General features: G+C 43.4%; 1 protein-coding gene across 2 annotated transcripts in view; it reads right to left on the bottom strand.

Annotated features, from left to right (window-relative positions):
• Positions 1-15,963, bottom strand: part of FZD3 (frizzled class receptor 3) — a 52,319-nt gene extending 36,356 nt beyond the window's left edge. For both annotated transcript variants that reach the window (XM_062489594.1, XM_062489595.1), the window contains exon 1: positions 15,271-15,963. In XM_062489594.1, coding sequence (XP_062345578.1) covers positions 15,271-15,477 — 207 coding nt within the window. In that variant the 5' untranslated portion in view covers positions 15,478-15,963. The remainder of the gene's footprint in view (positions 1-15,270) is intronic.
• Between the last annotated feature and the right edge of the window lie 10,156 nt (positions 15,964-26,119).

Genomic DNA, 26,119 nt, shown 5'->3' with positions numbered 1-26,119 from the left:
CTCCACACAAAACCATCCTGCGCTGCGAGCAAGCCAATAAAAATAAAAATAAAAATAAAAATAAAAATAAAAATAAAAATAAAAATAAAAATAAAAATATTAAAAAATATTAAAAAATATTAAAAAATATTAAAAATAATACAAATAAAAATAAATAAATGCAAAGTGAGCTTTAGCTGAATCTCAGGAACAACTTCCCATATTTTGGTGTTAGCCATGGAATTCTTCCATGGTGCCACCTGCACAGCTGGACACAAACAAGGGAACGAGGTGGGTTTGGGGGAAAACTTTGTTCTTTTTGGAAACAAATTTTCCTTTTCTCTCATGTTTCTACATCTGGCCTGTAAGCTCTGTACAAACACTGACTTTTGGGGGATTTTTGGTTGTTTTTTTTTTTTTTTTTTTAATTTTTTTCAAAGAAATTGCCCCGTCCCAATCTGAACTTCTCTTACCCAATTAAAGAATTACAACCAAAAAAAAAATTCCTCTCTATTCACCAGACAATAACGCGGGAAAGCTGAGACTGAGAACACCTCCGTTTAATCCCAGGGACTCAACAAAAATTAATTTACGCTTCTAACCAGATAATTAAGATAATTAGGGGGCGACGTCAGTTCTGTAGGCGTTGTTAACCTGCGAGCCGCTCGCGGAAAATTAAAATTTCAGCAGCACTCTGCCTCCCATTCAGTGCTGAGTTAGTGAGGTCACAGCTGAACGCTCCAGGGGGGAAAGAATTAAAAATAATTCCAATTGTATCCCGCTCTCCCACTGGCCAGGCAGCTGTGACCCACCTCAGTCCCCAAATCCTCACCAAAAACACCAAACTCGGGACAAATCCAAACCCCTGAGTTGATTTTTCTTTTTTTTTTTTTTTTTTGGTTCAGTTAATAATTCACCGGATAAATATTTGACAGGAATTCCCACTTTGTTCGTTTCCGCGGCACCCTAATTTTTTTTTTTTTGCGCGTGTGTGTTTTTTTTTTTTTTTTGTTCTCAAAAACAAATTAAAGAACGCTTTGCCCTCCAAAGAATTGGATTTTCTCCCCGTTGAGGGCTGAAGTTTTCTGTACAACAGAGTTTTGGGGAAAGATCTCTGGAATTTCTCACAAGGCCAAACAATAATGGGATTTATAAGAGAGAAGGGACACGGGTGAGGGAAACAAGGAAATAATAAAATAAAAGATTACACCACTACTCTGCAGAGGATGATTCCATTTTTTTTTTTTTTTTTTTTTTCCCCCCAAGTTGGACAGGATAAAGAAAAGCAAATTTCTGTGGATGCTGTGGAAGAACCCCTTGAAAGGTTTTAAACAGTAAATAAATGTGAGACAGGATCAAGGTTCTGGAGTGTCGTCTCCTTCAGGATTTCAGGGAGCAGTTTTTTGGGTAAATAGTTCAATTATTGGTTTTTAAGTCAAAAGTATAAATAATATAGACGCCAGCTCTTTATAGTAGATAATTTAGTTTTAAAAGATTTTGGAGCTACTGAATTTCATCTCCATTTCGCTCACTTTTAGACAATAGCTGGAAGTGTTTTTACTTGAAATAAAATTTTAATAAACGACTGAGCCCAAACGCGAGAAAAATCGTGGGTTTTTTATCCTAATTCAGAGTAAAAGCAAAAAAAAAAAAAAAAAAAATAAAAATTAAAAAGCCACTAACTAAGAAGGTAAAAGGGCTGGAAGCAGCGGGACGGGGCAGTGTGAAAAACGAGGTTTGCTTTTTTTTGGGTAGATTTTAAAAAAGCGTAATGAAAAATAAAAAGAGACACATAATAAAGCAAAAAAGTTATAAAAGCCGGGTGCTTGGCTCCCAGCTAAGAGCACATTTGTGGAAATTTCATTACATAATTACGGAGTTCTCCTGTATTTTTGAACTTTTTTACAAGCTATTTTTGTATTTCAGGAATTGTTTCACGTGGTTACTTTTTGAGTCTGCTCTTTTAGAGCACGTGTGGTTTTTTTTTTGGCTGTGGTTTTAATAGATTTTTTTTTTTACAACTACTTTTAATTTGGGTTGTGGTTTTCAATTTTTACAGGTGGTTGCAGTAGGTGTTTTTTATTGGGTGTTATCTAACTAAGCAGGTGGTTTATTTATTAAAAATATATTTTATTAATTTATGCTGTTCTTAAAACTCTATCTTACAAACCATTTTAACACTCCACATATAATATTTACTCTGTGTTGAAGTGGTTTTTTAATATAGAATTTTCTTTAAGGGTAACACAAATTAATAAAGCGTCTTCGTAGCAATTAAACTACCTGCTTAATTAGATAACACCCAATAAAAACTACTACTAATACACTAAGTAAAAAACACCACCCATCTGTAAAAATTAAAAAAAAAAAAACCATCTGTAAAAATTAAAACCACCACCCATCTTTAAAAATTTAAAAAAAAAAAAAAATCTTTAAAAATTAAAAACCGCAGCCCAAATTAAGACCAATTAAAAAAAAAAAAAAAAGAAATTAAAACCACAGCCGAAAAACACGCGTACTCTAAAAAAAAAAAAAAAAAGGCTCAAAAAGTAGCTGTTTGAAACAGTTCTTAAAATATAGAAAATAGTTTATAAAAAATTTTGAAAATGTGTAATAATCTATGAATATGCAACAAGCTAAGAAATTTAAGAAGTCTCCAAAACAAATGAGTTTTTAACTAAATGCCAGTCCCGGCCCTTATAACCTTTTATTTTATTATTTCTCTGTTTTTATCTTTTATTAAACCTTTTAAAATCCACCAAGAAAGCAAACCTCGTTTCTCACGTGGGGAATGATTTGCAAAGGGAAGAGGAAAGAGGAAAGAAAAAAAATCCGAGCGTTCTGCAGGTGGTTTAGCCATAAAATTTGGAGTTATTCCCAAATAATTCCTTTTTTTGTTTTTGTGTTTTTTGTTTTTCTTTTTGTTTGTTTGTTTGTTTGTTTGTTTGTTTGTTGTGGGTTTTCTTTTTTTTTGTTTTTGGTTTTGGTTTTTTTTTTTTTTTTTTGTTTTTGGTTTTGTTTTTTTTTTTTTTGGACATGAGGTAAAGACCTTTTCTGGAAGAATTGGAGAATCTGCCAAAAAAACCAAAACAAACAAACAAACAACAACAACAATAAAAAAAACCACAAAAAAAAAACCACAGAGAAAAACCTGGAGGCAAAACGACTTCCCTGCCCTTTCACACATTTATATCAAACTGTATAATTTAAAACAGGTTGCAGAAAAAATGTCGCCACTCCACGATATTTTTTTTTTTGTTTCTTCGCCTTTTTAATTTTTTTTTTTTTTTAAATTTTCCTTCATTGTTGAGCAGCAAACCTGAAATCCAAGGTGAAAACTTCATTATCCCCTGCAGCGACATCTCCTTGTTACGCCTGCACAGCGAGGGTTAAAAATGTGGAATGAGGAGGGAAAAAGAATTTTCGGGAGCAGGGGGGAAAAAAATGAATTTTCAGGGGCAGGGATTCAGGCTCTCTGCTGATTCTCAAGGACTCACAATTCCCCTCACAAATACAGGACGCAGATAATTGACAATATGATTGAATCCTTCTGGAGTGGAAAATATGAAATATTGAGTTTTCAGCCAGAAATTTAAAAAAAAAAAAAAAAATTAATTAAAAAATGAGTGATGTTTTCAGAGCTCTTAAGGAGGGAGAAGAAAATTAATTGCTTGGCCAGAGTTGTCTCCCTGAATTTATTATAAAGATGTTTTTCCTTGCTCGGAACCGCGGGCGTGACAACTTGTTGTCCTACAAATCAAGAAACGGGGGAGTATAAAACAAAGTTTACAAATTGAAAGCAACTTTTTGGGAAGGTAAAAACTGGGGGTTTTCTACGCGGCGCAAAGAGGAACGACAAGGAGCCTTCCTCCCCTCGTTCAAATTTAAATTAAGCAGATCTTTGTGCTTCTTTTCTCTTTTCAAATTTCCTTCCCCGTTTCCATGGGAACTTCCACAAATGAGAAGCTTGGGTGTGAAAAAAGGAGAGGGAGTCAAAAGGGCAAAATTTGGCTCGGGAGGATGGAGATGCCAAACTTTGTCCACACCCCCATCCCCCCCCCCAAAAAAAAAAAAAAAAAAAAGAGAGGGGGTAACCATAGGAACAACTCCATGGGAAATGGGAGGAGCTGGGAAAAAAGCCAAAATCAGCAGGAAAATGGGAAGAAAATGAAAGGAGAGAGGCAAAATCAGCAGGAAAATGGGAAATGGGAAGAAAATAAATGAGAGAGGCAAAATCAGCAGGAAAATGGGAAATGGGAAGAAAATAAATGAGAGAGGCAAAATCAGCAGGAAAATGGGAAATGGGAAGAAAATGAACGGAGAGAGGTAAAATCAGCAGGAAAATGGGAAATGGGAAGGAAATGAACGGAGAGAGCCAAAATCAGCAGGAAAATGGGAAATGGGAAGGAAATAAATGAGGCAAAATCAGCAGGAAAATGGGAAATGGGAAATGGGAAGAAAATGAACGGAGAGAGCCAAAATCAGCAGGAAAATGGGAAATGGGAAGGAAATAAAAGGAGAGAGCCAAAATCAGCAGGAAAATGGGAAATTAGAAGGAAATAAAAGGAGAGAGCCAAAATCAGCGGGAAAATGGGAAATTAGAAGGAAATAAAAGGAGAGAGGCAAAATCAGCAGGAAAATGGGAAATGGGAAATGGGAAGAAAATGAACGGAGAGAGCCAAAATCAGCAGGAAAATGGGAAATGGGAAGGAAATAAAAGGAGAGAGCCAAAATCAGCAGGAAAATGGGAAATTAGAAGGAAATGAAAGGAGAGAGACAAAATCAGCGGGAAAATGGGAAATTAGAAGGAAATAAAAGGAGAGAGGCAAAATCAGCAGGAAAATTGGAAATGGGAAATGGGAAGAAAATGAACGGAGAGAGCCAAAATCAGCAGGAAAATGGGAAATGGGAAGGAAATAAAAGGAGAGAGCCAAAATCAGCAGGAAAATGGGAAGGAAATAAATGAGAGAGGCAAAATCAGCAGGAAAATGGGAACTTAGAAGGAAATAAAAGGAGAGAGGCAAAATCAGCAGGAAAATGGGAAATGGGAAATGGGAAGAAAATGGACGGAGAGAGCCAAAATCAGCAGGAAAATGGGAAATGGGAAGGAAATAAAAGGAGAGAGCCAAAATCAGCAGGAAAATGGGAAAAGGGAAATGGGAAGAAAATGAACAGAGAGGCAAAATCAGCAGGAAAATGGGAAATGGGAAATGGGAAGAAAATGAACGGAGAGAGCCAAAATCAGCAGGAAAATGGGAAATGGGAAGGAAATAAAAGGAGAGAGCCAAAATCAGCAGGAAAATGGGAAATGGGAAGGAAATAAAAGGAGAGAGCCAAAATCAGCAGGAAAATGGGAAATGGGAAGGAAATAAAAGGAGAGAGGCAAAATCAGCAGGAAAATTGGAAAATGGGAAATGGGAAGAAAATGAACGGAGAGAGGTAATATCAGCGGGAAAATGGGAAGAAAATAAAAATCACGATGCCTCCAATCCCTAAAAAACCATCTGAACTTCCTCTAAACTCGCTGACGTCTCCCAAAACAAAAAAAAAACCAAACAAAAAAAAAAAAAAAAAAAAAAAAAAACCTGCAGCCATGCCAGCAAGGCAAAGCAATATTTCTGACAGCTGAATTTATCCCAGGTTTATTCCTCCTCTTCCCACCCTGGTGAGGTTTTTTTTCTCCAGATCCATCCACCCCATAACCTGTATGTATAATTATAAATATATACAATTGTATATAATTATAAATAATCCACCATCACACAGCAGAAAAAGCAGGGAAAATGCAATTTCCAGCACAAAAAAGCACATCCCGGCCAAAGCACCCTGCTTTTAATCAGCCAGACATTCTTTATTTCTTTTTATTGGCACAAGAGTCGTGCGAAGACAGGAAGGAATCGCTGTGACCTCGAGTGGTAAAAAAGGAAACCAAATATTCCCAAAATTCTCCCAACATCCTCTGGCATCTACAACTGAGTGTGCAGTGCTTTGTTATTTTGGCGTTCCGGGTAAATTTGTGCGTGTTCCACCTTCCCTAATAATAATAATAATAATAATAATAATAATCATCATCATCATCATAATTTTTATCATTTCCTAATTCCTCCTTCAGGCTCCAGCAGCTGCTGCAGATCCATCTGCTTCCCTGACCCCACAAAAATCCCCCTGGGAATACATCTTGATTAAGATGTGCAGCCTTGACTTCACACCGAATCTTTACATAAAAGTCTTTTTTTTTATTTATTTAATTTTTTTTATATTTTTTTTTCCCCCTTTCCCCAGTGTTTGCAATAAGCCGTTGAGGCTTAGCTTCCTTCTCCCATTTCCGCTGGAATCCGGGATTAATCTTGGATTCGAGGAAATGTGGCGACAGAGTTCATGTCCACTGTCTGTCATTTCAACAAAAAACCCCCAAACCTTCCTCCTCTCCCTTTTTCCTCTCACAGCCAGCATTTTTAAAAAATACTCACGCGGCATCACGTTAACGCAAAACACCAAAAAAAAAATCACTGTTTTTTTGAATTATTCTTCGGGGAACACGTCTTAATCAGGGAGGAGAAAAAACCCAGAAATCAGCGTTTCTCACCCCCGTGATTTTGATATTTGGGATTTGGGAACGGGTGATTTCCAGGCAGGAGTTTGACCCCCTGTGTGCTTTGTGTTGGTTTCAGAACAAAAAAAAAAATAAAAAATAAATAAAATAAATAAAATAAAATAAATATTCTTTTTGGTGCTGGTTGTTTGAGGCTGCCCTGTGAGGATCAGCCCTGGGGGGGGCCTTTCCCTGATTTCCTGGAGCGCAGGGATAGGGAAGGAATTTGGTTTTAATGTTCAGAGAGACTGCTCCATCCAGGAAGGATCCATCCCACCTGGAAAAGGCACTTGGGGACAGCTCCCACTGTCCCAGGCGGCTCCAGCCTGGCCTTGGACATGTCCAGGGATCCAGGGACAGCCACAAATTCTCTGGGAATTCCATCCCGGAGCCGCAGGCAGGAATTCTCTGGGAATTCCGTTCCAGAGCCGCAGGCAGGAATTCTCTGGGAATTCCGTTCCAGAGCCACAGGCAGGAATTCTCTGGGAAATCCACTCCAGAGCCGCAGGCAGAAATTCTCTGGGAATTCCGTTCCAGAGCCACAGGGAGGAATTCTCTGGGAATTCTGTTCCAGAGCCACAGGGAGGAATTCTCTGGGAATTCCATTCCAGAGCCTCGCCACCTCCACAGGCAGGAATTCTCTGGGAATTCCGTTCCAGAGCCACAGGGAGGAATTCTCTGGGAATTCCATTCCAGAGCCTCGCCAGAGCCACAGGCAGGAATTCTCTGGGAATTCCGTTCCAGAGCCACAGGCAGGAATTCTCTGGGAATTCCGTTCCAGAGCCACAGGGAGGAATTCTCTGGGAATTCCGTTCCAGAGCCGCAGGCAGGAATTCTCTGGGAATTCCATTCCAGAGCCTCGCCACCTCCACAGGCAGGAATTCCTTCCCACTGTCCCACCCGACCCATTCCTCTGGCAGTGGGAAGCCATTCCCTGTGTCCTGTTAATTTTCTGAATTACCACATTCCTCCAAAACACAAATCACTGCACGCAGCAGCCCAAAATTCCCAAATTTCTTCCTGGACTTTACTTTGCATGTGGATTAACCGCTCCCAGAGATTTCCAGCCAAAAATTCCTTCCCTTTCTCCCTCCAGCCTCCTTCAAACACGGAGCCCCCTGAATGCAAAATATCTCCTCCCGTGACTGTTCCTTCCATCCAGAAAACCAACATCATTCCCTAGTCATGGAATTTGCAATGATTAGCTCGGAGCCCACTGGATTTTCCTGTGGAAAAGGATCCAGCTGATGGCTCTAACAGGAGCAGATCCAAGGCTCTGCTCCCTCAGAAACCTTATTTTACAAAATTTATCAGGTCACGCTCCTTTTTTTCCTGTTCCAAACCTGCTGGGGGATGTAACAGCTCTGGTTCTTCCCGGATTTTTCTTTCCCGCTGAGGATTTCACCTTTGCACGACACTTTGCAGATCAAGCCTGAACCAGAGGCTGCTGCATTTCAAACACTTGGAGCCTCAGGTATTCCCAAAGCAGGAATTCCTTGGGAATTTCTGGGAATTCCTCGGCCCTGCCGAATCATCCTAGCTTTGCTTTAAATGATAAATGTAAAAGTGGTTGCTTCAAAAGCAAAAAAAAAAAAAAAAAAAAAAAAAAAGACTCCAGCTGGAGATAAAGGGAATATAAAATTAATGAAATGAATCCCTGTGATCCTGCACAGCTCCATTGTTCCGAGGGGATCGCAATCGCCCGCGCTAACGAGAAAATTAATCCTTGCTGCTAATTAGTGCCTGAGATCAGGGGTGCTTACCAAACAGCAGCTGATTAAAAAAACAACTTTTCCACTAGCTTTATGTGCCTGTGCTTGCAGGAGCCTGGGAAGGCAGAACTGAGGATACAGCGAGCCAAGGAGAAGTGTGAAATTTGGGATTTGGTGATCAGGGAAGGCAGAAAAAAGAAAAGGAATAAAGGTGGAATCGAGGATTTCCCACTCTACATTCTCCCCACCCTTGGTGATTATTAGGAAACAAACACCGATAAATGAGCTGCTTAATACCTGACCTACCTCTGCTGGAAAAACATTCCTTTTATCCCAGATAAGAGATTGGGCTGGGAATAAATGTAGCTATGCCTTCTGTTGATGCCGTTTTAAACACATTCTGGTTCTTTTCTAATTTAAAAAAGAAAAAAAAAAAAAGGTGGAAAAAATGGACTAAGACTCCAAAGGTGATAAAAACAGGGCTGGAAAAGGCACACAGACCTGTGGCAGGGCGGTGGAATTGTCCTCTGTGAGCACCAAACCTGAAATAGGGTATGAAGAATCAGATGTCCTCACATCCGTAGTTGGTAAATTAGCTCTAAATATTCCAAAAACGGGGGTTTTCTTTGTATCAGTGCCCTGATTTCCTGGTGGGATCAGCACAGGACAGGACACGGCTCCCCTGCTCTTCCACCTTGTCCCCTCACCCTCAAACCCCAAATCAACTCCAGGGAAACCCAATTCCTCCATTTCCCCCTTTTCCCATCTCCTGGCCAGGCCAGCTGCATCCCCGAGTCCCAACCGCTGCTCTTTTTCCACAGGGAAAATGGGAATGGAGTGCAAAGGAAGAGCCATTATCTCCCTGGCCATATGGTGAGTGCACCAGCTCCCTCTGAGAGCCTTTGACCTCCAGTTTAATCCCAAAAGAAAACCCAGACTCAGCCTCAGCTGTGTCCTTTTAAAGCCTCTTTGATCCCCACCGTCACTCGTGGGGTGCCATAAAAAAATCAGGGTGAGGAAAAAGAAGTGGTGACAGCTTATTTAATTCAAAAAAAAGCTTGGCAGGCAGCAAATTAAATTGATTTTCTTCATCGGCGGTGACAAAAAGCTGTGGCTGAATGGACACAGGTTTCAGCAGGCCACGAAAATTCCACATTTTCTGATCCAAATATTCTCCCAAAAAAATCTGCATTAAGGCAGATAAATCCCACTGTTCCCCCGAGTCAGCAAATCCTTCAAGGAATATCACACAGAAAAATGGAGGCCACAGTATCCAACAGGCCGCCGAAATCCACATTTTCTCATCCAAATGTTTGCCCACAAAATCTGCATTAAGGCAGACAAATCCCACTGCTCCCATGTGTCAGCAAATCCCTCAAGGAATATCGCATGGGAAAAGGGAGGCCACAGGATCCAGCAGGCCACCAAAATTCCACATTTTCTGATCCAAATATTCCCCCAAAAAATCTGCAGTAAGGCAGATAAACCCCACTGCTCACTGCTTCCACAAATCAGCAAATCCTTCAAGGAATATCACATGGATAAAGGGAGGCCACAGGATCCAGCAGGCCACCAAAATTCCACATTTTCTGATCCAAATATTCTCCCAAAAAATCTGCAATAAGGCAGACAAACCCCACTGCTCACTGCTTCCACAAATCAGCAAATTCTTCAAGGAATATCACATGGGAAAAGGGAGGCCACAGGATCCAGCAGGCCACCAAAATTCCACATTTTCTGATCCAAATATTCTCCCAAAAAATCTGCAATAAGGCAGACAAACCCCACTGCTCACTGCTTCCACAAATCAGCAAATCCTTCAAGGAATATCACATGGATAAAGGGAGGCCACAGGATCCAGCAGGCCACCAAAATTCCACATTTTCTGATCCAAATATTCTCCCAAAAAATCTGCAGTAAGGCAGACAAACCCCACTGCTCACTGCTTCCACAAATCAGCAAATCCTTCAAGGAATATCGCATGGGAAAAGGGGACAGGAGATCATTCTTTGGAGCAATAATAACCCAAAGAGATTGGAAAACAAGGGCAGGCCCCTGGAGGGGAGAGGGAGAATTTGACTTCTGCAGCAGCCCAGGATTTACGGATTTATGGATTTATGGAACGCACGGAGCCGTGGGAGCAGCTCCGTCCCGACTTCCTCAGGAACACTCGGGAGGAAAGTTTTGCTCTTTTTTTTTTTTTTTTCCTAAAACCAGCTGTTCCTGATGGATCTTGGCCAAATCCAGCCCGTCAGGAGGTCACAGGAAATACCGGAGACACCTCAGAGCGCGCGACAGCACCGCGGGGAAGAGGGAATCGCTGGACAGCTCCCGGCTCTGGACAGCTCATCCCAAAAAAAATCTCAGAGGAGCTGGGAAGTTCCTGCCCTGGACACCAGCTGCTCATCCCTGGGGCTCACAGCAGAGTCCCCGCTCCTTTGGAGCAGATTCCACAAGAGCGCAGGGAGATAATTCCCAACTCAGTGCTCGGGCTGGGCTGGTGTCCGTCCTCTGCCGAGAGCACCGACAACCTTCGGGAATCTTTGGGAATACAACAACGATCCCAGCCACACCTCCAACCATCCTGGACTAAAGCACAAAACATGAAGGAATTCTCTTTCCTCCAAGGAGCAGGAGCTGATTCCAGCAGAGTACCCTGATGGAATATTCCTGATGGGATATTCCCTGATGGAATTCCTGTTGGAATATTCCCTGATGGAATATTCCTGATGGAATATTCTCTGATGGAATATTCCTGATGGAATTCCTGATAGGATACTCCCTGATGGAATTCCTGTTGGAATTCCTGTTGGAATATTCCCTGATGGAATTCCTGATGGAATATTGATGGAATATTCCTAATGGAGTACCCCTGATGGAGTTCCTGATGGAATATTCCTGTTGGAATACTCCCTGATGGAATATTGATGGAATATTCCTGATGGAATTCCTGATGGGATATTCCCTGATGGGATATTCCTGATGGAATTCCTGATGGAATATTGATGGAATATTCCTAATGGAATTCCTGATGGAATATCCCTGATGGAGTTCCTGATGGAATATTCCCTGATGGAATTTCTGATGGAATATCCCTGATGGAATTCCTGATGGGATATTCCTGATGGAATATTCCTGTTGGAACTCCTGTTGGAATATTCCCTGATGGAATTCCTGATGGAATTCCTGACGGAATTCCTGACGGAATATTCCTGATGGAATTCCTAATGGAATTCCTGATGGAATATTCCCTGATGGAGTTCCTGATGGAACATTCCCTGATGGAATTCAACGATCCCAGCCCCTGGATGCAGCAGCCCCACCTCCAACCTTCCTGGATTAAAGCACAAAACATGAAGGAATTCTCTTTCCCTCAAGGAGCAGCAGCTGATTCCAGCCAGGGACCGGAACGGAATATTCCCGATATTCCCTGATGGAATATTACGCGTTCAAAGGCGAAAAGAGAGAAATTTAGCGAGGGAAAAAAAAAAAAAAAAAATCCTTCCACCTTCGGTGGGGAGGCTGTGGAAGAGAATTCCCAAAGAATTTGGGGTGCCCCATCCCGGGAAGTTGGGGCTGGAGTATCCCGAACCGTCCCGGCATTCCCTGATCCTCGTGCCGATTCTCCAACCTGGCGATGTGACTTCAATTAAATTATGAAGGAATTCCATCGGCTCAAAGCCTCAAAAAGGCAGCCTGACCGATTTTTTATTTCTTTTTTTTTTTTTTTTAATTTGGAAGAAATAATAAATAAGATTTTAAGCGATCATCAGCGCTGGGAAGAGAAATCCACGGAATTTATCGACAACGGGACAGCAGCTGCAGGAATTCTCATTTTTGTTTCGCCTCCGCTTTGTTTTATTGCACGAAAAGCTGAATTTTTTTTTATTTTTTTTTTTTTTTCCTTCCCTTCCCTTCGGAAGTGCTGTGAAAAAAGAGGTTCTGGAAAGGAGAGATTTAAAAAAAAATTAATTAATCCCCAAAATTCCGCTCCTCCGCCATTTTTCATGTTCACAGCAACCACGGAAAGAGGGGCTTGGTGACCAGGGAAATATTCCCAAAAAAAAAAAAAAAAAAGCCAAAATGTAACGTTTAACAACCTGAGTCATTAAATAATGCCTGAAAATAAAAATAAATAAAACTTTAAAATTTCCATCTTAAGTCTATATCAAACTGCGATCTAAATTAACGCAAAAAAATGGGAATATATTTATTTTCAGTCTTGTTTTTTTATTTTCTTTTTTTGGCTGCTGAAAACTCTGAAGTGGGAGAATTTAACCTTGATAAATATATATATATATATATATTTTTTTTTTTTTTTCCCCTTCACAGCATTCACCTTCATTAAAAAGCATCCCATAATCCATCCCCAGACTGGAATTATGGAATTACCATTAAATCCTGATTTTATTGGTAAATTCCTAAAGGATGGATTTGGGGTGAATTCCAGCATTTTGTGCCAGGTAATTTCTGCTTTTAACTCGGATTTTTTTTTTTTTTTTTGTTTGTTTGTTTTTTTTGTTTTGTTTTTTTTTTCTTTTTTGGCACCACGGAGGGCAGAGAGGAAAAGCTCAGAGAGCAGGGAGAAATACTCCAAAAAATAAAAAATAAAAATTAAAAAAAAAAATCAGGATAATGGCACCAGGATTGGCTCTGGCTCAGGAATTGTTCCTCTGCTTCCAGAAAATGGAATTTAAGTGTAAAATTATGGAATTGATATCTCTCTGAAAGCAGGGGTTTAATGGGTTTTATAATAAAATTCATTCATTTTTGCTGTGTTTTACAATAAAATTCACTCCTTTTGTTGTATTTTCCAATAAAATTCTCCCATTTTGCTCTAATTCACAGTAAAATTCATTAATTTTGCTCAATTTTATCGTAAAATTCACTCTTTTTTGCTCTATTTTCTAATAAAATTCACACTTTTTGCTCCGTTTTGCAACAAAATTCATTTTCTTCTCTATTTTCTAATAAAATTCACTCGTTTTTGCTGTACTTCACAGTAAAACTCACTCCTTTTGCTGCATTTCACAACAAAATCCACTCTTTTTTCTCTATATTGAAATAAAATTCACTCATTTTTGCTTTATTTTCCAGTAAAATTCACTCTTTTTGCTGCATTTCACAATAAAATTCACTCTTTTTTCTCTCTTTTATAATAAAATTCACTCATTTTGCTGTATTTTATAAAAAAATTCACTCATTTTGCTGTATTTTCCAGTAAAACTCACTCCTTTCTACTCTAATTCACAACAAAATTCACACATTTTGCTCTATTTTCTAATAAAATTCATTTTTTGTTCCATTTCACAATAAAACTCATTCATTTTGCTCCGTTTTGCAACAAAATTCATTCCTTTTCCTCTATTTCACAATAAAATTCACTCTTTTTGCTCTGTTTTCCAAAAAAATCACACTTTTTGCTCCATTTTGCAACAAAATTCACTCATTTTTTGCTCTATTTTTTAATAAAATTCACACATTTTTCTCCATTTTATAATAAAATACACTCATTTTGCTGTATTTTTAAATAAAATTCACTCATTTTACTCTATTTTCCAAGCAAATTCACTCCTTTTTAATCTAATTCACAACAAAATCCACTCATTTTTCTCTATTTTGAAATAAAAGTCACTCATTTTTGCTTTATTTTCCAATAAAATTCACTCCTTTTTCTCTATTTTTTAATAAAATTCACTCCTTCTGCTCTACACCCAGGACAAGCAGAACCTGCAGACCCACCCAAATTTAACGGATTTTTAAATTTTTTTTCAATTTTTAAAAAAATCCACCAACTTTGATTTCCAAACTCCTCTGCAGACAAAGATTTACCCACAAGGGTTCACCAAGTGCTTAAAAAAAAATAAATAAATAATATACAAGAAAATAGAAAAAAAATAGAAAAATAGGAAAAAAAAAAAACAGAAAAAAATACAAAAAAAATACAAAAAACCCCCAAAATTAGAAGAAAATACAAAAATATTACCAAAAAAGTTACCAAAAAACCCAAAAAACCCCAAAAACAAAATTACAAAAAATACAATACAAAAAACCACAAAAAATGAAAAAATACAAAAAATACAAGAAAATACAAAAAAAATGCAAAAAATTACAAAAGAACCCCCAAAAAAATGAAAAATACAAAAAGCCACACAAAATACAAAAAACACATAAAAATTTAAAAAAAATTACATAACCTCCCCCCAAAAATATAAAACCCCACACAAATTACAAAAAAAATACAAAAATACAAAAAATACAAAAAATTACAAAAATGCATAAAAACCCCCCAAAAAATAAAAAATACAAAAAATACAAAAACCCACAAAAATTACAGAAAAAACCCAAAAAATTAAAAAATACAAAAAAACACAAAAAAATAAATAAAATTTAAAAATTACAAAAAGTACCAAAAAAATTACAAAAAGTACCAAAAAAATTACAAAAAATACCAAACTCCCCCCCCCCCAAAATTACAAAAAAATTACAAAAAACAAATAACAAAAAAATACCAAAAACCCCAAGAAAACCACACAAAAAACAAACAAACAAAGAAAACAAACAAAAAAAAAAAAAAATCCCAAAAAAAATCCCCCTCCAAAAAAAAACCCCAAAACCACACCAAACCCGCATGAATCCCTGGTGGAATTTTGACCAACACCCTGAAAGCAAGACCTCGACCAATATTCTGAATTTTGACCCGTTTTAGTCTCACCACAGAACACCGAGCGCGGAAACTCCTCGGGCGGGGACGGAAAATTAAAAAAAAATCCCACATTTAAACCAACAACCACCTCGGAATAATCTGATTATTTAAACCACAATATTTGGGTTATATTTGATTTACTCGATTTTTTATTTTTTTTTTTCCCCCCCCCTCCGCGCGACGGGTTTTATCGATTCCCGGCGAACTGAAGGCCGAAAGGAAACGGATAAAGCTACCAAAAAAAAAAAAAAAAAAAAAAATTGGAAAATAATTAAGTTTACCTCCATTGCCAGAGCTGCTGTCTGCTGGTCGTAGTGGTTGAGGAGGTTGGGCATGAAGGTGGCGTTGTAGGGCAGGTCCTGGCACATCCGGAGCACGATGGGCTCGCAGGAGAACAGGCTGTGCCCCGCCGTGGGCAGCACCCAGACCCCCCAAATCCCCAGGGAGCACAGCAGCCAGCCCAGAGCCATCCTTCCAGCCCGGCACATCCTCCTGGAAACGGAATCGTCGCCGCGATCGTCGCCGAAATCGTCGCCGAAATCGTCGCCGAGATCGTCGCCGAAATCGTCGCCGAGATCGTCACCGGAATATTCCCGGCGCTCGCTTGAGGTTCCTCCCCGCCTGAAGAGGTTTTTTCAGCATCCTCGGATGGATCTGGATGCGCCAAAAAAAAAAAAAAAAAAATCTTCCTCCTTTTATTTTTATTCTTATTTTTATTCCTTTCTCCGCGGTGTAAATAAATTATTGGAATTTTTCAATTTTCAACCGTATTCCCAAACCACGGAAGTCATGGTGGTGACAGAGCTCCGGGCAAGATTCCTGCTTATTTTTTTCTCCTGGAAAACCTGGAGCACAAAAAACAACAGAGAGAACACGGTGAAAAAAAAACCAAAAAAACCCAACCTGGTAAACCACAGGAAATATTAAAATATTTTATCTCTCAACACCTAAGCTGGATGACAAAACTGCTTCGAGGTCACTCTGCAAGTTTTGATTGTGATTTATTTTAAAATTTGTGGAGGAAATGAATGGAAGATGGAGGGATTGTATGGAAGAATCAAATGGAAGAATCCAATGGAAAAACTGGATGGAAGAATTTGATGGAAGAATCAAATGGAAAAACCAAGTGGAAGAATTGGATGGAAGCTCTCCCGTGCAAGGTTACAAGGTCATTCTGCAAGTTTTAATCCTGATTTATTTTTAATTTCTGGAGGAAATGAATGGAAGATGGAGGGATTGAATGGAAGAAACTAATGGAAGAAACAAATGGAAGAATTGGATGAAAGCTCTCCCGCGCAAGGCTGAAAGGTCATTCTGCAAGTTTTAATCCTGACTTTTTAAACATTTCTGGAGGAAAAGAATGGAAGATGGAGGGATTGGATGGAAGATTTTGATGGCAGAACCAAATGGAAGAACTGGATGGAAGTTCTCCCATGCAAGGTTACAGCGTCACTCTGCAAGTTTTAATCCTGATTTAGATTAAAATTTGTGGAGGAAATGAATGGAAGATGGAGGGATCGAATGGAAGAAACAAATGGAAGAATCAAGTGGAAAAATTTGGTGGAAGAACCAAATGGAAGAATTGGATGGAAGTTCTCCCGTGCAAGGTTACAAGGTCACTCTGCAAGTTTTAATCCCGATTTTTTTTTTTAAAATTCTGAAGGAAATGAATGGAAGATGGAGGGACTGAATGGAAGAATTTGATGGAAGAATTGGGTGGAAGAATCAAGTGGAAAAATTGGATAAAAGTTCTCCCGTGCAACGCTACACGGTCATTCTGCAAGTTTTAATCGTGACTTTAAAAAAATTTCTGGAGGAAATGAATGGAAGATGGAGGAACTGAATGGAAGATTTTGATGGAAGAATCAAATGGAAGAACTGGATGAAAATTCACCTGTGTAAGGCTACACGGTCATTCTGCAAGTTTTAATTGTGATTTATTTTAAAATTTGTGAAGGAAATGAATGGAAAATGGAGGGATTGTATGGAAGAATCAAATGGAAGAATCCAATGGAAAAACTGGATGGAAGAATTTGATGAAAGAATCAAATGGAAGAATCCAATGGAAAAACTGGATGGAAGCTCTCCCATGCAAGGTTACAAGGTCATTCTGCAAGTTTTAATCCTGATTTATTTTTAATTTCTGGAGGAAATGAATGGAAGATGGAGGGATTGAATGGAAGAATCAAATGGAAGAATCAAATGGAAGAACTGGATGAAAATTCACCTGTGCAACGCTACACGGTCATTCTGCAAGTTTTAATCCTGACTTTTTAAACATTTCTGGAGGAAAAGAATGGAAGATGGAGGGATTGGACGGAAGAAACTATGGAAGAATCAGATGGAAGATTTTGATGGAAGAATCAAATAGAAGAATTGGAGGAAAGTTCTCCCATGAAAGGTTACAAGGTCACTCTGCAAGTTTTAATCCTGCTTTTTATTTTAATTTTTTTTTTTTTTTACATTTCTGGAGGAAATGAATGGAAGATGGAGGGATTGGATGGAAGAAACAAATGGAAAAACTGGATGGAAGATGGAAGAATTGGCCAGAGGAAAAGCACCCAAAACACGACAAAACCCCCGGAGATTTCAGACTGGTTCTGACAGAATATTTTTAGAAAACCCCAGACTCTGAGCTTGGCCACACTGAAACCAGGCTGTGACTCACTCGCGCCGATAGCATCTCGTTCCCGCCACATAACTCCCGAGGAATAATTAGAAATTATAATTATAAAACAAAAACACAATCCCAGTCACCAGCGCCGCCAACCCCGCAAGTTCCAGCTCGCCAGGAAGGTTTGGCTACCTGAGCTCAAATGTGGCATCTTAATCTGATTTTTTTTTAAATATTTTTTATTTTTGCTGTTGTTCCCAAACCCATTTCAATCGCACGCATCCATCCTTGTTCCATTCACGAAGCCCCAAGAGGAGAAAATAAACTCAATTTTTAATATTTGTAAAGTTTTTAATAACAATTTTGTAATGGTAAAACGTGCAAAAGCCGGTCTCTATCCTGCTGCTGTGAATTATTGTTTTAAAAGTCAAACACTCCATCAACATTCCCAAAATCTGAACAGATTCCCAAGCTTTAGAGAACTAAGTCTTTCCTGGGAAATTGTTTTCTTTTCCTCTCTGCCAATACTGTGAGATAGGAAGAATTTAATTAGCAGACGTGTGCTGTTGTGCACGTTTTTATTTACACAGGCCTATCTTATGGCCAGGAAAATGAAGGTTTTAAATCCTTGGTGCAGTTTGTGGGTTGGACTGGAAAATCTCGAGAGGTTCCTTCCAACCTAAACAATTTCTGGGTTTTTCTGTGGGAGGGGAAAAGGGTTTGGCTGCAGATTTTCGGAGACGGGCTGGTTAAAAAACAAACATGCAAAGAGAGGGGAAAAAATAAAAATAAAAATTAAAAAAAAATAGATAACCACGTAAATTCAGATTATTGACAATTTTTCTTTCACATTCTGCTTCTCCCTCTTGCAGGGATTGGTGGGGAAGCTGCGGCAGCACTGAAATAAGGGGAAAAAACTGAAATTCCAAAGCCAGGAAAAACAAAACGTGAGCCAAAGGGGGGAAAAAAATAAAATAAAATGGAAAAAGAACTTCCTACACACCTGAAGTGGGAAAAGAAACACAGCTCAAACCTCAGCTGGCATTCTGAAAAATGCTGAGTTTAAAAAGGCCCAAACCAAGACAAATTTTTAACACGTGTTCCACGTGGCCACAGCTGATTTTAGGCCAATTTCAGGATGATGTGAGCTTGAAAAGTTGTGTCCTTCTGGTTTAAGGAATGTGATGAAAGAATTAAAGGTTCTTTTCCAACCCAAATCTGTGATCCCACGTTGGACAAGGCGTTTAATCCCCCTTGGAGTCGATTCCCTTGGGATTGAATATTTTAATTACAGTTCCCCAGAACTCAGGGAAAAAAAACAAAAAACAAGCAAAACAGCTTTTTGAGTTTGTTGGCATTTCCGGAAGTCTGGATTCACATTTTGTTGTTGTTGTTTCTCCTGAACCAATGCCGAAGGATTTTATTCCCCAGTTTGAGTGAGGTCACCTTGAAATGCGGATGAGCAAGGGACCTCTTTTTTTTGTTGTTTTTTTTTTTTCCCCCTCACTGTAATTGAGTGTAATTGCAGTGATCTGTAAAAAAAAAAAAAAAAACAAAAAAAACCAAACCTTCACAAAAAAGGTTCAGAAGCAAGATAAGGTGAACTGTGTTCACACCAGTTAGAGTCTGCACCGCAAAAATTGGGCAAATCCCAAGGTCAAGATTTGGAGTTTTGGGGGAAAAGCCCAAGAATGCTCCACGGAAATCATATTAATAACACACAGAACAGCAGGATCCGAACAGATCCACCTCTCCTCTGCCTTCCCCACAGCCTCAAGCTGAAGATTCAATGAGAATCAATTCAAAGATTCAATGAGCCACCAAAAAAAAAAAAAAAAGAAAAAAAAGTTTTAACTACACGAAAAGCAGAAAAAAAAAAAATCATCGTGTCCCTTCAGGACTTTTCCATCCGGCATTCAAGTTAATAATTAGAGTATCATAAAGAAAATGAAGAATGTATTTACAGGAGGTGGGAAAAGCGCATCAAAACAACCTGGCCCTGGGAAAACTGAAATAATTCCGGGTGAAATGAAGGAAAAGAGAAAGGATCCCATTGCGAAAGGAGCCGCGGGTTTTTTTGCAAACCATCCCATGGACGATCCATGAATTGCTGCAGACAGACCAGACGGGTGCTGCAATGAGCACCCGGAGTGTCAGGAGAGCTCCTTACCACAGATCCAGTTGGTGCACTCTTTGTCAATCCTCTGCATGGGAGGACTTTTTTATTTTTTTTTTTTGGTGTGTGCGTGGTTATTTTTATTATGCGTATGAAAACAAAACACTTTCGATGACACCAGGGATAAAAAGGAAAAAAAAAAAAAAGAGGGGAGCCTTCCCCTTCCCCGCCAAAACCTCTGGGAATAAAACGCAGGCGAAAGGAGCAGTTTGTTTGTGTTGTTGTGGATTTTTTACATCGTTTATCTGTGGGAGAAGCCCATGCAATTCTTGCTGGGAAAGGTTAATTAAGACATGCACAATTGTTATAAAGAGTGAAAAATCGCGAGGAGAAAGGGTTTGATTTCCCACAAGGATTTTTTTTTTTTTTTTCCCCCAAAATCTAAATTTCCAGGTCCCTAAGGGAGCAGCGAGGAAGAAGAAGGAACTCAGAGTTCAGAAAGAAAGGGTGGGATTAATTCCCAGAGAAACGGGGAGATAAAACAACAAACCAGGCTCCTCCTGGAGGAGAGGAAAATGTCCTGTCAGCCATTCCCCACCCAATCCTGACCCTGCAGAAAGGAGGGGAACTCATTCTCTACATTTCCCCAGCCCTCTCCCACCCACAGCAAGGCACAAAAAGAGAATTAATTATTCTCCCAACTCCATTCCAATTAATTACTCAGACACTCCAGCGCTGTTGCAATCCCGCTCTGTCTTGAGGGGCATCCTCCCACATCCCCCATTTCAATCAGGAGCAAACAGGGAGCATGGAAAGGCAGAAACAATCCTGGAAAGGTTTTCCACTGTTGCCATGGGATCATGGAATGGTTTGGGCCGGAGGGGTTTGAAGCTCATCTAATTCCCAGGCCAGCATGGGCAGGGGTGCCACTCGTCAGGTCTTAGAGGGACAGGTCTGTCACCTCTCCCCGCGAGTTCCTACTCCATGGAGAGGGAAATCCTGCAGCTCCTTGGAATGGGAAGCAGGCGGGATGCGGGCTGAGGCAGCATCGCTTCGCCAAAGGCACAAGGAACAAGCGCGCAGCAGGAGCAGCATCGCTGCAGCACGGCCGAGGAGAGGGGAGCAGCGGGTCCGAGCCTGGAAAACCCGCACCGCATTCCCGCAGGGATCCGGGGAGAGCACGGACAGCGCCGGCATCCCTGGAACCCTCGGTGGGGATCCAGCATCCCTGGAACCCTCGGTGAGGATCCAACATCCCCTGGGTGAGGATCCAGGATCCCCTCGGTGAGGATCCAACATCCCCTGGGTGAGGATCCAACATCCCCTCGGTGAGGATCCAGCATCCCCTCGGTGAGGATCCAACATCCCCTCGGTGAGGATCCAACATCCCCTCGGTGAGGATCCAACATCCCCTCGGTGAGGATCCAGGATCCCCTCGGGGACGATCCAACATCCCCCGGGTGAGGATCCAACATCCCCCGGGTGAGGATCCAGCATCCCCTCGGTGAGGATCCAACATCCCCTCGGTGAGGATCCAGGATCCCCTCGGTGAGGATCCAACATCCCCCGGGTGAGGATCCAACATCCCCCGGGTGAGGATCCAGCATCCCCTCGGTGAGGATCCAACATCCCCTCGGTGAGGATCCAACATCCCCCGGGTGAGGATCCAACATCCCCTCGGTGAGGATCCAACATCCCCCGGGTGAGGATCCAACATCCCTTGGGTGAGGATCCAACATCCCCTCGGTGAGGATCCAACATCCCCTGGGTGAGGATCCAACATCCCCCGGGTGAGGATCCAGCATCCCCTCGGTGAGGATCCGGCATCCTCGGAACCCTCGCCAGGGCACGGTTGAGGCTCCATCACCCCCTCCCCGGTACAGCCGTACCGCACTACGGCACGCCGAGCCCGCTCCATCATCCCCGGCCTCACGGGGATCGGATCCCGCCCGTTCCCGGCGCTCAGGGCCGGCATCCTCCCCCCCTCGTCCTCCACCCACCCGCCGAGCTCCGCACCGGCATCCCCCCGTCCCCTCGCTGCTCTGCGCTTCACGGCCGCCCATCCCCGCCGCCCGCTGTCCCCGGGCCGGGCAGGCCGAGCCCCTGAGGGCGGCGCCGCGGTCCCGCCGTGTCCCCGGTACCTGCTCGGCTCCCGCCGCCCTCACGGTCCCGCGCGCTCCCCTCGGCCGGCGGCGGCGGCAGCGCCGGGCCACGCCCCCCAAGCGGGCACGCCCCCCGCGTGACCACGCCCCTCAGCGTCATAGAGCCCCGCCCGCTCCCCTCCTCCCAACCAATCAGAGCGCGCCCGTCTGGTTGCTAGGTAGATCGGAACCCCCGGCCGTTCTAACCCCGCTGGGGGGGGCTCTGATTGGCTGGCGCGCCCTGGGGTTGCTATGGAGACGGGATGCGGACGGGAGGGAGGAGGAGGCGGGAGCTGATTGGCTGGCGCCGCTTCCCCCCCCGCCCACCCCCGGGGTTGCCATAGCGACGGGATGCGGACGGGGGGGAGGAGGAAGAGGAGGAGGCGACGTCCGCAGGAGGGAGGAGGAAGGTGAGACGACACGGGGGGACACGGGGGGACACGGGGGGACACGGGGGGACACGGGGGGACACGGGAGGGAGCGGGTGTTGCTGCGGTGGGGCAGGAGCGGACACATCCCAGCGGACACTGGGGGCGGAGATCGCCGTCACAGGGGGACAACCGCAGCCATGCACGGCCGGGCGGGGACGCAAAATGCGCTGGGACACGGTGGGGAGGCGGCACAAACTCCGCCGGGAACGCGGAGGGGATACCGGATTCGGGGTGAGCACAGGAAGGTGGGAAACATCCCGGCAGTGCAAGGTGGATCCCTATGGATGGGGGTGCCCAGGCGGGCAAGAGGCCGGTGGCACCCGCGCGGTGCCAGCTCTGGCGTGGCAGCAGGGACGGGACAGTGTCCATCCCCTGTGCTGGCTCTGCCGGGGAACCTCCAGAGCTGGGGACAGCTCCGGGAGCAGCTGGAGCGTGTCCAGGGAAGGGAACGGAGCTGGGGAAGGGGCTGGAGCACCAGGAGAGGCTGAGGGAGCTGGGAAAGGGGCTCAGCCTGGAGAAAAGGAGGCTCAGGGGGGACCTTGTGGCTCTGCACAACTCCCTGACAGGAGGGGACAGCCAGGGGGGTCAGGGCTCTGCTCCCAGGGAACAGGGACAGGAGGAGAGGGAGCGGCCTCAAGCTGGGCCAGGGTAGGGTCAGGTTGGATATTTGGGTGGTCAAGCATTGGATCAGAGTGCTCAGGGCAGTGGTGGAATCCTCCTCCCTGGAAGTGTCCAAAATCCACGAGGATGTGGCACTTGGGGACATGGATTAGTGCTGGGTTTGTGTTTGCATTTCCTCATCTGGGGCGTTTTTCACCACCCTGGACAATCCATGACTCCGTGAAGGAGTCTCCAGTGCTGGGGGTTTAAAGGCGTCACACGAACAAAACAAGCTCGGGGAATGCTTGGAGAACACGCTGGGATCCACGGACAGATCCCGGCCTTGCTGCGTTATTGATTATTTATTGATTATTGATTATTGATCTCAGCCCCCGGTCCTTCCTAACCCACCCCCTGCCCTGCCTGTACCCGTGCTTGGTGCTGCTGCTTAAAACCTTCCTCCCATCACTGCACTGTTTGTTTTGATACAGTAATTTACAAACAAAAATTACTCTCCTGCTTTGAGACCGATTCGGTTAAATCCCCAAATTTTTACATTTATTCCCAGCTGAGCTTTCCCGTCGCTCCGTCGGTGCCACGTGGATTGATGGGATCAGGGGAATAAATCCTTAAAGCTCGGCATGGAGCAGGCTCTGTGCACCACAGAGGTTTTATTTCTGCAGAGATGTGGTCAAAAATCATTAACGAAGTGGTTCCGCTTCTGCAGGAGTTGTTTTTAATATGGTTAAGCAGAGGTTGGCCCAGGTAAAGGAAATTCCTCCCACAGCCCTGGATAATGGGATAAGACCTTGATGGATTGTTGAACTTTCTTCAATGGAATCACTTCCTTTTTGAACCAATTTTTAGTCCCAGCTCGTACTGGAATGAGCGGAGGTGTTTCCAGTGGTTTCCAAGGGACATTTTCCTGCTGGTAGAAGGCACCATTCCCATCTCCTGCCCCATGAAACTTTGTGTGTCCTTCATATCCAAATTTCTTGGATCCTCCCATCCCGAGTGTGAGCCGTTCCAAGGGACTCTGGCAATTTTGCTCTTTTTAACCCTGTATAAACTCATAAAACTTGGTTTTGTTTTGGTTTTGGTTTGTTTTTTTCTCCCAAATCTCTTTCACACTGATCTTTACCATACCTGCCACCTTCTCCTACATTACCATTTAAATTTTTATTTTAGAATGACAATAGATTTTTTTTTTTTATCATCACGTGTCAATGGCTTTTCCTCTTTGGGCACTGAGCCAACATTTTCCTGATGTCCATTTAAGGCCTGGTCCTTGTTCACCTCCCCCCCTTTGGGACAGACCTGAGCCTGATGGATTCCATCAGGATGTGGGAAAAACGAGCTGGAGCAATCTCTGGAATGTTTTTTTGGGCAGCCAATCCAAAGATAATGAATCTTGCAGGAAGAAAAGCGAGGCCTTGGCTGAGCAGCCTCTCGATCCCAGCCCTGCTGAGCATTCCAGCTGCTTTTCCATGGGGCTGCTGGAGCCAGGCTGGGAGAGCTGGGAACGTTCACTGGAGAAGGGAAGGATCCAGGGAGAGCTTCCAGCACATTCCAGAGCCCAAAGGAGCTCCAGGAGAGCTGGGAATGTTCACTGGAGAAAGGAAGGATCCAGGGAGAGCTTCCAGCACATTCCAGAGCCCAAAGGGGCTCCAGGAGAGCTGGGAACGTTCACTGGAGAAGGGAAGGATCCAGGGAGAGCTCCCAGCACATTCCAGAGCCCAAAGGAGCTCCAGGAGAGCTGGGAATGTTCACTGGAGAAGGGAAGGATCCAGGGAGAGCTTCCAGCACATTCCAGAGCCCAAAGGGGCTCCAGGAGAGCTGGGAATGTTCACTGGAGAAGGGAAGGATCCAGGGAGAGCTTCCAGCCCATTCCAGAGCCCAAAGGGGCTCCAGGAGAGCTGGGAATGTTCACTGGAGAAGGGAAGGATCCAGGGAGAGCTCCCAGCACATTCCAGAGCCCAAAGGAGCTCCAGGAGAGCTGGGAACGTTCACTGGAGAAGGGAAGGATCCAGGGAGAGCTCCCAGCACATTCCAGAGCCCAAAGGAGCTCCAGGAGAGCTGGGAATGTTCACTGGAGAAGGGAAGGATCCAGGGAGAGCTTCCAGCACATTCCAGAGCCCAAAGGAGCTCCAGGAGAGCTGGGAACGTTCACTGGAGAAGGGAAGGATCCAGGGAGAGCTTCCAGCACATTCCAGAGCCCAAAGGAGCTCCAGGAGAGCTGGGAATGTTCACTGGAGAAGGGAAGGATCCAGGGAGAGCTTCCAGCACATTCCAGAGCCCAAAGGAGCTCCAGGAGAGCTGGGAATGTTCACTGGAGAAGGGAAGGATCCAGGGAGAGCTTCCAGCACATTCCAGAGCCCAAAGGAGCTCCAGGAGAGCTGGGAATGATCACTGGAGAAGGGAAGGATCCAGGGAGAGCTTCCAGCACATTCCAGAGCCCAAAGGGGCTCCAGGAGAGCTGGAGAGGGACTGGGGACAAGGGATAGCGGGACTTGGGACAGGGAATGGCTTCCTACTGCCAGAGGGCAGGATTTTGGGAAGGAATCCTTCCCTGTGAGGGTGGTGAGGCACTGGAAAAGCTTTCCCAGAGAAGCTGTGGCTGCCCCTGGATCCCTGGAATTGTCCCAGGCCAGGCTGGATGGGGCTTGGAGCAATTAGGGACAGGGGGAGGTGTCCTTGCCCATGGCAGGGGGTGGCACTGGATGATTTTTAAGGTCCCTTCCCACCCAAACCCTTCCATAGATGAACTCCTGAGTTGTGAGGAATTTCAGTAAATACTCAAATATCCAGTCCAACCCAGGCAGCTTTTGTGGCTTGTGCAGCTTTGTGGAATTATGGAATTATGGAATTGTGGAATGCGACTTCTCCACGCGACCCACCCGGATCACATCCAACCCCTGCCCTGCACAGAAACCCCAGAATTCCCACCCTGTACATCCATGTTGTCCTGGAGCTCTGGCGGCCTCGGGAATGTCACCATTCCCTGGGGAGCTCCTGGAGCACCCCAACAGCCTCTGGGCAAGGAACCTTTCCTAAAATTCCAACCTGAATCCCTTGAGACATCTCCAACCTTACCCTGGGGTCCTGCATCCGGAGAGAGAAGAGATCCAGGCCTGCCCCTCCACTACTCCCCAGGAGGAATTTTCAGACTTTTCCCAAATCCTGAATTTTCAGACAGACTTTCCCACATCCTGAGCCTTCAGATCTTCC

This window comes from Cinclus cinclus, chromosome 3 (genome assembly GCF_963662255.1).
Source record: "Cinclus cinclus chromosome 3, bCinCin1.1, whole genome shotgun sequence".
Taxonomy (NCBI): domain Eukaryota; kingdom Metazoa; phylum Chordata; class Aves; order Passeriformes; family Cinclidae; genus Cinclus; species Cinclus cinclus.
This window is presented reverse-complemented; position numbering and strand designations above follow the sequence as displayed.